Genomic DNA, 9,976 nt, shown 5'->3' on the forward strand with positions numbered 1-9,976 from the left:
CCTGCCCCCAGCTGTCCAGTTTGTGATGTGTTCAGAGGCAGAGGGAGAGCTCAGGGCTAGGGCACCAGAGACTGCCTCCTTTCCAGTATTCTGGCTTCCCCTCTGCCCCGAGCCTGGAGCTATTCATAACCCCTGAAATGAGGTGTGCATGAGCAGGACCCCAGCTCCCCACCCCGTGGACTCTGCAGTAGCACGGTGGGGAAGTGGGGGCAGACACTGACGCGCTCTCACTCCATGCCCTGTGCTGCTCTTAGTAATTCCCATGATGTGCTTCTATTGAATGATGTGCCTCGTTTAGTGTAGGCAAGCACTGTTATCCTATCTAACCAGATAGGAAGCTGAGGCACAGAGGGGTGAGAGACTTCCACAAGGTCACACACCGGGCAAAGTGAGAGCTTGTGAAAGGAATGATCTCATGGGGCCTGGAGCGTATTCCTTCCCACCCAGTGCTCCTTTCGTTGTTGCTGCTGAGCCATGCTTCAGGCCCTGGTCTCTTGCTTCCCATTTCTCTGGCTCAGCTGGGTTTAGGATGCTGACTACCAAGTCTTTTCCTGCGGCCCCATGGTGGAAGATGTGGTGCTGGTGGTGGGGATAATGGGGCCATAAGGAACCAAAAGTGGGGGCCCCATTCCTCTTCCCTTCCGTTGCCGGCAAATTGAGGCGTGGAACAGTTTTCTGAGAGAGCTCCCCCGTCTCCCTCACTGCCATTGTCATCCTGGAGGTTCCTCCCCAGGCAGTGGTTCTGTGGCCTGGTCCCTGGCCCTTGCCACACTTGGTAGGTGGTCTTGCCTCTTGCATTGCAAGTCAGCACATACAACAATTAACCTTTTCTACAGTGCAAGAGAATTTCCGATGTGAGCTACAGGGGATGGAGACAAGTCACAGTATCTGTTCCATGCTTTGTGTGGAATATTTCATGAATATTTCAGAATATTTCATGAACCCTACTAGGCTTTTTGTGTCTAAGGGCATGTGGCTTCTCAGTGGGAAGACCCTCCTTTCCTTCCTTCCTTCCAGTCTGGGTCCCTGAGATCTATAGACCTGGGCCGTTTGGCCTCCACTGTCTTTGTCCATGCCATAGAGGTGAGCCCTTCCTACCTTTCCTAGGTGACTCTGTTGGCTTCTGGTTGAACCTTCTGGTGGCCCCGACAGCACCTCAGGAATCCTGTTTCGTTCCCCTTCTCCTCTGGCTTGGAACTCAGGCACCTCCCCCACTCCCCACTGCCCATTGCGGTTCTTTACTTAGCTCTGTACTCCAGATTAGCACATTCTTGATATGCTCCCTCCAGGCCTTCTGTACCCCACAGCTGTCTACAAAGCCTTTTTGGCACTTCAGGCCTTCCCCCGTGACATCAGTCAGCTTGCCTGCCTGATGCAGTTGAAGGTCTTGCTTTCATGGCTTGAGCTGATCTTCATATCCGTTCAGGGATTTCTGATAAACACGTACCTAGATGCCAAGCACCAGTCTTCATGGGAAATTATTATGTTTCTTTTAGAATTCAAAAATACTACTCTTTCCAACTTATTGATTTCATGAAATCTAATCCTGTTTCACAAATGAGGAAACCCTTTTCAGAAAGGAAGGTTGGCTTACCTGACCCAGGCTGGGAAGCACAGAGCTGGGAAGTGAGGTGTACATGGTTCCCAAGACCAGGTGTGTTGTGCTGAGGCCCTCTGGCTCATCTGGCAGGTGAAGAATTGTGTTTAAGTCTGGAGGTGGGATGTGAACCCAGGCCTTGTGACTGCAAATTCTCCTTTGCCACACGGTCTAACGTGTCTAAGGCAGAAAGATCAGAAGTTGGAGTGTGAGCTCTGAGTTCGTGAGGGACCAAGGGGCCCTTGGGTTTGGGCCTTGGGATGTCCTCACTTAGCACAGCTCTGGCCGGTCAGACCTTAGAGCGACTACCCAGGCTGTGGTCCCTGGGCTGCATTTATAAGCCCAGCCTACAGTCTTGCTGGCGACTTGTGCCGGCTTCTCAGTGGGCTCCAGCCTCAGCTCAGAGGTGATGGTCCTGTGCTATGGCAGTCGTGCTGCTGGCTTTTAGTGATGAGTACCTCCCCAATCACAAAGCACTCAGAGGTACTCTTTCATTAGATGCTTAAAATGGCTCTGTGAGGAAGGGGGCCAGGTAGGTATTACCCCGCCCCCCAACTTATAGATGCAAAACAGGCTTAGGAGGGTAATGACCTCTCCAAGGTCACTGGAGATAGTGACAAATTCCAGACCCCTGCCGGATTCCCCCATTGTAAATCTGTGACCTCAGGTTGCCTCTGCCTAAATCTTCCTCTCCTGAATTCATCATGATCGATGTACCTGTAGGGGGCGAAAGAGATCTTTCTTATGTGGCGGCTTTCTTCTGTGGTGGTTCAGAAACTCTTGCTTCTGAACCCTTTGAACTTATCAGTCATATAGCACATTATCTCACCAGGTTATAAGTATTTTCAGTATCTACCTCCTCTAGTACCCTGGCATTCTCAGATTGGGACTCTTCTATTTTGTCTTGGCATCCAGGACAATGTGGGACCCAATAAATGTCTGCTGAGTTGAATTACATGCAAATGAAATTGGCCAGTGCCTCGTTCTGCGTTTCTTAGAGCACGAGAAAGGAAAATAAACTTATTTCCTGGTCCATAATAAAATTGGTGGTGTAACTCCAAAGTTGTGCAGTGCCCCCATGTGGCCACTAGGTGGCAGTGTAACCCCATGGGGACGTTGCCTCCTGCTTGCTCCCGGGGAGACAGAACTAGGGCACCTGTTTGGGGATCACCTCTGCAAGGCCAGTCTGCAGTTGGCTGTCTGAAATTGACAAGTCTTGGCCCAAGTCTTGGCCTGCACCCCTTTTCGTAAAGCTTTGTAGTGTCATGGAAAAGGCCTGGGCTTTGGAATCCACCAGGCTTAGATTTCAACCCTGGCTTTGCCTTTCCCCAGGAACTTAGCCCTGGACACACTATTTCTCTGAGCCTCAGTTTCCTCATCCCATAAGATGACTGTTGCACAGTTAGAAAGGGCCTAGTATATCACGGACTGCAGCATGATTAATTCTAGTTTTATTGTTGGAAATTCCTGTATTTGCCTTTCGGTGCCCTCTGTCTGGCTCCATCCTGGCCATCTGATCTTTCTGACCGAATTTCCTGCCACATTCCCCAGCTGTGTAGGGCCATGTAGGGCTAAACTTGATGGCTCACAGAGATGCTAAGTCTCTCAGGGTCTTTGTCTGAATTTTTCTGGCATTGGAGCTGTGCCTTCAAGCAGACAGTCTGTGAGGGAAGTGACAGCTCCGGTTGTTGGGCATCTGCCAGGCACCCTGCTAGGTGCTTTGCAGAATTAAGTTTCATTTAATCCTTGCAATAGATCTATCCCCTATTTTACACAGGGATATACCTTTGGCTGTCCAGCCTTTGGCTCTGAGCAATAAAAAAAACTCTGCTAAAAGCAGTTTAAGTAGTAAGGAAAGATGATTGTCTTGCCAAAAACAAATCCTGAGTGATGCTCGTGGGTGTCAGCAAGGACCCAGGTAGCTGCCAAATCTCCTGGTCTCCCTTATGGCGCTAAAGTGACTGCCGGAGTTCCAGGTGCCAGGTGGGGGAAAGATGCTCCAGCTGCCTTGTGCTCCCTTTAAGAGGCCTCTAGCAGATTTGTTACAAAGTTCTTGAACGGTGTTGGATCTCAGGCTTGTTCCCACGTTAGTCATTGAGTAAAGGAATTCATGGACCTGGCTTGAATTTGTCAAGATTCAGCCCCAGAGGCTGGTGAGGGACCCAGGTGAAGGATCCAGGTTCCAATTGCCCCTGACCCCTGGTCCATGGAAGAAGGCACAGGAATGAGGCTCGTGAGTTCAAGAACTTGCTCAAGGTGGAAAACCTAATAAGCAGCTTTCAGATCCCATCAGGCTGCCAGCTGGATGAATGACGTAAATCACAGAGGCAGAAAGCACATTGCTCTGGATTTGGTGTGTGGACTTTGATGGATCTTGGAAGTACCTTTTCTTACTGATTCTGAGTCTCTCCTTTCTCTAGGCTCCTTTCTGTAATGGTATTCATTTTCCTCAGTGTCTTTCTCCTCAATGCCTCCTTTAGCCTCTGTCTCCCAGTCCCCAACAGCTGTCTGCCTTCTGTTCTACACCCCTAGCTAGGAAGGGCCCCCCTATTCAGAATGGTCCAAGGGCTGATTTCAGTAAAGCTGTCAAGGCCCCATGGGAGTCATCTTAAGGTTTCTTTTAGAGCAGAGAAGGGAGCTGCAAAACTCTAAGTCAGGAAGGGTAAGGAGAGGCCAGAGGAAATGCCAAGGGAGCTGGTAGAGGCCAGTGGTAGCATGGAGCTTATGGTTCCCTAGTGGAGAGGTTAGTGGGCACCAGGGCCAAGACCTTGGAACAGACCCATGCTGGGCGGCAGCCGGCTGTCCACCTGCAGAAATGGTGCACTTACCAAGGAGGCCTTTTGGCTTGCAGATGCTTCAGGACTGCCCCAAGGCCCGCCGGGAGGTGGAGCTGCATTGGCGGGCCTCGCAGTGCCCACACATTGTGCGGATCGTGGATGTCTACGAGAACTTGTACGCGGGCAGGAAGTGCCTGCTGATCGTCATGGAGTGGTAAGCAGCCCGGCCTGTTCTCCTTGCCCAGCCTGTCCCCACTGCCCACTCAGGCCCCTCGCCCTCTGGGGACTGCCCAGGTCTGCACTCCAGAACTTGAAATGTGATGTTCCATTTTTTTAGCGGGGAATGGAGAGGGCTGGTGGGGTGTTGAACCCGTCAGATCTGACTGTGGCTGTGTTTCAGTTTGGACGGTGGAGAACTCTTTAGCCGAATCCAGGACCGAGGAGACCAAGCGTTCACAGAAAGAGGTAGAAAGGGTCTGTTGTGGGGACAGGCTGTGGCAGGCGGGGCTGTGGGAAGGGGGCTCTGGGGCCTGCTGTCTGCCAGAGATGCCAAGGCCCACTGCCAGGCGTGCCGTCCCCCGCTAAGACAGGACGGTGCCTTGTTTCTCCGTTGCTGGGGCGGGTGGGGGAAGTAGGGAGCCCGCGGCTGCATGCGAGGGGCGGAGTGCAGTGAGTCATCAAACCGAACGGTGCCTCTTGTGCCTTTCTTTCTCCTGCCTCACGGCTCCAGAAGCGTCAGAAATCATGAAGAGCATCGGTGAGGCCATCCAGTACTTGCACTCGATCAACATTGCGCATCGGGATGTCAAGGTACCCCGGGGTTCACTGCTGCCCCGTCCCCCCAACCGAGGTGTGGTGGGGGGGCCCCCGGCTGTGGGGCCGCGGTGACCCTGTGTCCTGGCCGCCTGGCTCCTGAGGGCGGAGTAGCACAGGGTGCCATTCTCTGCCCTCTCTGGCCACACCCCCAGACCCAGTAGCCAAAGTGTCTGTGGCACGCCCAGCGCTGTGGTCCTTCGTCGGTCCCACGCAGTCACGCCTTTGGTTTCCATGTCCCTGTGGTGTTCACTCGTGGTTCTCTGTGTTTGTCTCTTGTCTCCAAGGACTCTGTCAGCTCCAGAAGGCAGGGGTGCTCCTTATGGTGTGCCCATCGAGGGGGGCAGATGATGGTTGGAAGAATGAGGGAAGGCAGGAATCCTTACCTTCTGATCCTCATGGCTCCTCCCAGGCTCAGCAGAATTGCTGTCTGTCTGTCTCTCTCCCTGTAGCCTGAGAATCTCCTATACACCTCCAAAAGGCCCAATGCCATCCTGAAACTCACAGATTTTGGCTTTGCCAAGGAAACCACCAGCCACAACTCTTTGACCACTCCTTGTTATACGCCGTACTATGTGGGTAAGTGCGGGGAGGCCTGGTCTCTCCCCACAGCTGTTCCCAGGCGCGCTCTCCAGCTCTCGGGCCACGGGGCCTGTCGTGTTTTCTGACCCTTCCTGGAGCTGGTGCGGATGTGACCTGCCCAGAAGTAGGGCTCGTCAGAGTTAAGCTGGGATCAAGGCGTTGTGGGAGATTAATCTTAGATTATAGACAGGATTTTGTGCACGCCTGTAATTTCCCCAAGAAGAGCTGTCATTGCGCTCAGATTCCCAGTGGAGTCCGGGGGCGCAGGTGGGGTTCTGGAGCCCCAGCTGACTGGCACAGAATAAACTCCTGTGTCCGATTAAATGGGCAGCATGGGTTGGAAAAGCTCTTCAGTTCAGGAATTGTTTCATCTTCAGACTCCAGCCCCAGGGTTCCTTCTGGGGGAGGATCTTCTGTTCTCCCCGATCCAAGCCCAGCACTAGGTTATGGCTGTCCCTCTCTTGCCCTGCCCCACAGCCCCCAGCTACAGTACCATCACAATGGGATGAAGGGTTGGGATGGAGAGCGTGATCCAAGAGAAGCTCGGGTGTATCACAGTGTTCAAGGGCCGGACCCACCCACGCTGACCTTTGGTTTGCAGCTCCAGAAGTGCTGGGTCCTGAGAAGTACGACAAGTCCTGTGACATGTGGTCCTTGGGTGTCATCATGTATATCTTGTGAGTGTGTCAGGGATGGCCTGGGGGGAGGCAGGGCTGGGGCAGGGGGACATCCCGAGAGCGTGTCAGGGGCGGGCGGGGCTGGGGCAGGGTGCGGAAAGAGGCTGTACCTCTCTGTGACAAGAGGAAGAAGCCAAGGTTCGCATCCCCTTCTGGACGGGGTATTCCCTGGGAATGCCCTGCATGTCCCCTTCTCACAGTGTTCATTGGATTCTGTAGCTAAGCGATGGGTATAAACTAGCTAACAGACAGGAAAATGTGTGGTTTAGATCCTTGGTGTGTTGGATTTCTGGGCCCTGTTACTCACTTCATGTATCGTGCCTGAAACCCCCACGAGTTGTAGTTTCTCTGTGACCTTTACCGGAAGCCTGTTTCCCAGCCCGTTTCCCACTCTGTTCCTGGCGGGAGGCCCCTAATAACTCCAGCACTGTCCCCCCTCTTCTGCTCCTCGGTCCAGGCTGTGTGGCTATCCCCCCTTCTATTCCAACCACGGTCTTGCCATCTCTCCGGGCATGAAGACTCGCATCCGAATGGGCCAGTATGAGTTTCCCAACCCAGAGTGGTCAGAGGTGTCAGAGGAAGGTAAGGGCCCCACCTGCGCCGGTGTGTGCGCGTGCCCGTGGCCGTCCAGCCCGCAGCGTGGGTCTGTACGTGTGTCCCTCCCTGCTGGGCACGTGCTGTCTGTGCGGAGGGCCTGGCTCGGGGCTAGCTCCTTGGGCTCTCTGCCTCCCTGCGGCCACCCCCCGCCCCCACATCTGGTTTTTCCCTGAAAACTTGGGGAAGAAGCAGAGGGGAGAGTATGGCCCCTGAGCTCTGTCTCCCTGTCCCACCCCCGCAGTGAAGATGCTTATCCGGAACCTGCTGAAAACAGAGCCCACTCAGAGAATGACCATCACGGAGTTTATGAACCACCCCTGGATCATGGTGAGCCTGCTGGGCCGCAGAGACCTGGGTCCGTGGAAACTATCCCTTGGGGGGAGGGTCCAGCCATGACTCTGCTCCATGCCAGGCTTTCACGTGACCTCCTTTTCTCCCCCTACACTGCACCCCCAGCAATCAACAAAGGTCCCTCAAACCCCACTGCACACCAGCCGGGTCCTGAAGGAGGACAAGGAGCGGTGGGAAGACGTCAAGGTGAGGGAAGCACTGGCTGCTCTGGGGGGAGAGGGGGTCTATTGCAAGAGCAGTGGCTGCGAGCCACTTCCCTGCCCAGGCAGGGCTGGGGACTGTGCTCGGTGTGAACGCAGCCTTGGCCATTCCTTATAAGCGCACGGCCCACTGGCTCTCCAGAGGAACCTGGAAGGCGGTCTGGTACCATCCCATTTTGCAGATGAGGAGACTGAGTCCGAGATGGGGGGTGACTGACTCAAGGTCACAGCTGTGGTGGACCAGAACCCATGTCCCCTGACTCCCAATCCAGTACTCTTTCTGCTTCCAGTGGGGTCACTGGGGGGCCCTGCTGTCAGCTCTGGACCCACTGACCAGCCTGTTCTCTCCTGGCTTCGACCCCCTGTCGCCCTTACCCTGCCCTTCCTGTGTCTCGTCTCCCCCGTCTTCCCCTTGGTGGAACCCTTCCCCTTCCCAGGAGGAGATGACCAGTGCCTTGGCCACAATGCGTGTCGACTACGAGCAGATCAAGATAAAGAAGATTGAAGATGCATCCAATCCTCTCCTTCTGAAGAGGCGGAAGAAAGCTCGGGCCCTGGAGGCTGCGGCCCTCGCTCACTGAGCCTCTGAGCCCATCCCGCTCCAATGGAGGACAAGCAATAACTCTCGACCTGAATATATTTTTTAAGCGAAGAGACACAGAACTGTCCACTTCCACCTCGCCTCCTTCTTGGCGGCGTGGATCCCGGAACCCCGTCAGGAGCCGCGACCCACCTTTGGTTGCGGCTGCCTCGGAGAGGGAGCGGCTGGGAGGCCGGAGGCTGGCGGCCACGAGGGGAGACGGGAGCGGGATGTCCTGACCCTATGCTCATTTTGAAATTTTATCAGTGATTTGACTTAGAATTTTTATGAAACCTTTTATTGTTCTTTCCCCACTCTGCCTCCTCTTACCCAGACCTCTTCCTCTGTGGATGTGTAAGGGTTCAGCCTTGGTTCAAGGGTATTTGTGGAAACTGTTTTAGGGACTGTCCCTGTGTGGTCACACCTGCTCTCTCTTTCCCCACGACAGCCCGAGGCCGCTGCTGGCCGAGGCATTCTGGGACCTCCAGGCCCCGCGGGGGGCCGGGGCCAGGATGCCACCCACCTCTGCCGGAGCCCTCAGATGTCACCAGTGTGCTAGACGGACAGGCGAGTGTGATCGCGCGTGTGTGCATTTGCGTCTGTGTGTGCATGTGTGCCCGCACCTGTGTCTGGGACTGTGCATTTGACGGGCCTGGGGCAGGCAGGGCTGCAGAGAGAGGGGCCCTGCTGTGGCTCAAGAACCTTACCCACCCTGGGGCCTGCCGTGCCCATATCGGGTCTGCCAAAGTGCCTGAGAAGCCTGCCCAGATTCCCAGCCGGGCCCCCGTGCCTGCAACTGGCTGGTTCTGGGAGGCAGAGAGGAGTGACTTAGGCACTGGCCCAGCGATCAGGAAGACTGGACCATCCCCACCCCAGCCCCCTACTGCCCATTCAGTGCTGGTCCTAGTCCTCTGAGGCGCTTATCCACTGAGCAGCCTCCCTCCTTCCTCCTGCCATTATTAACTGGTTCTTGTTGATTTTTCCTCCGTTTTTAGCCACTCCCACCAGGCCTTCTCTCCGCTCATGCAGGGGAGCCCAGGCCCTTCAGAATTGACACAGGGAGCTTCTGCATTTCGCAGTCTCTCCAGGGCTCTGGGGGCACTGGCCCGCTCCCCGTTGTGGGCAAAGGCAACACCACGCGTGTGGTCCTGCAGATTTTCACTGTGGCCTAGTGGGTGGGTGGGGGAGTCTTCACGCCAAAGATGTCCCGACTCTGCCCCTTCCCCATTAGCCTGTTCACCTCCACCCCAGACAACTCAGTTTTGCATGTCCAGGCCAGTGAGGGGGGCGGGGGCGGGGAGGGCCCTCCCCCTCCCTCCCCCTCCCCCTCCCCTACTATGAACAACACACGGAGAAGTTCTCCGTGCCAGGGTCTTTACAGGGCTGGGGGTGGCACTAATACTACAGCCCTCCTCTCCCTTGGGATGGGTTGCCGGAGGGACAGCCAGGATCTTCTCTGGGTGTGGGGGAGGGGCTCCGAGTGCCCACAGTGCCTCCCTGTCTCTGATGGTGTGCCCAGCACTCAGATTGTTGTAAACTGTTGTTGTTTTGTATGAGCGAAATTGTCTTTACTAAACAGATTTAATAGTTGAAAGGTTTTCTTGCTCTTCCTTCATGGGACTCAGCCTTTCCACCCCGCCATGTCTCCTCTGCATCTCACATCGGTGGAGGATGGTTTTGTATGTTGGGAGGGCAGCAGCTGGGTGTCCTGGGAGGGCAGAAGATGGCAGGGCCTCCCAGGTGAGGGAGTGCCTGTCCTGCGCAGGGTCTGGCTGGGACTTGTCTGGGGTAGGGGCAGGAAT

At 55.2% G+C, this 9,976-nt stretch overlaps 1 protein-coding gene across 3 annotated transcripts in view; it reads left to right on the forward strand.

Moving 5' to 3' along the window:
* MAPKAPK2 (MAPK activated protein kinase 2) overlaps nt 1-9,768 on the forward strand; it is a 45,840-nt gene extending 36,072 nt beyond the window's left edge. The window contains exons 2-10 of one of the 3 annotated variants that reach the window (XM_045086996.1): nt 4,449-4,588; nt 4,775-4,848; nt 5,105-5,184; nt 5,640-5,766; nt 6,371-6,446; nt 6,904-7,028; nt 7,285-7,398; nt 7,500-7,580; nt 8,032-9,768. In XM_045086996.1, coding sequence (XP_044942931.1) covers nt 4,449-4,588; nt 4,775-4,848; nt 5,105-5,184; nt 5,640-5,766; nt 6,371-6,446; nt 6,904-7,028; nt 7,285-7,398; nt 7,500-7,580; nt 8,032-8,099 — 885 coding nt within the window. In that variant the 3' untranslated portion in view covers nt 8,100-9,768. The remainder of the gene's footprint in view (nt 1-4,448; nt 4,589-4,774; nt 4,849-5,104; nt 5,185-5,639; nt 5,767-6,370; nt 6,447-6,903; nt 7,029-7,284; nt 7,399-7,499; nt 7,581-8,031) is intronic. The other 2 variants (XM_045086994.1, XM_045086995.1) reach the window with 2 other exon arrangements.
* Nucleotides 9,769-9,976: the final 208 nt, after the last annotated feature.

This window comes from Mustela putorius, unplaced genomic scaffold (genome assembly GCF_011764305.1).
Source record: "Mustela putorius furo isolate JIRA1106 unplaced genomic scaffold, ASM1176430v1.1 tig00001012_pilon_pilon_pilon, whole genome shotgun sequence".
NCBI classification, from domain to species: domain Eukaryota; kingdom Metazoa; phylum Chordata; class Mammalia; order Carnivora; family Mustelidae; genus Mustela; species Mustela putorius.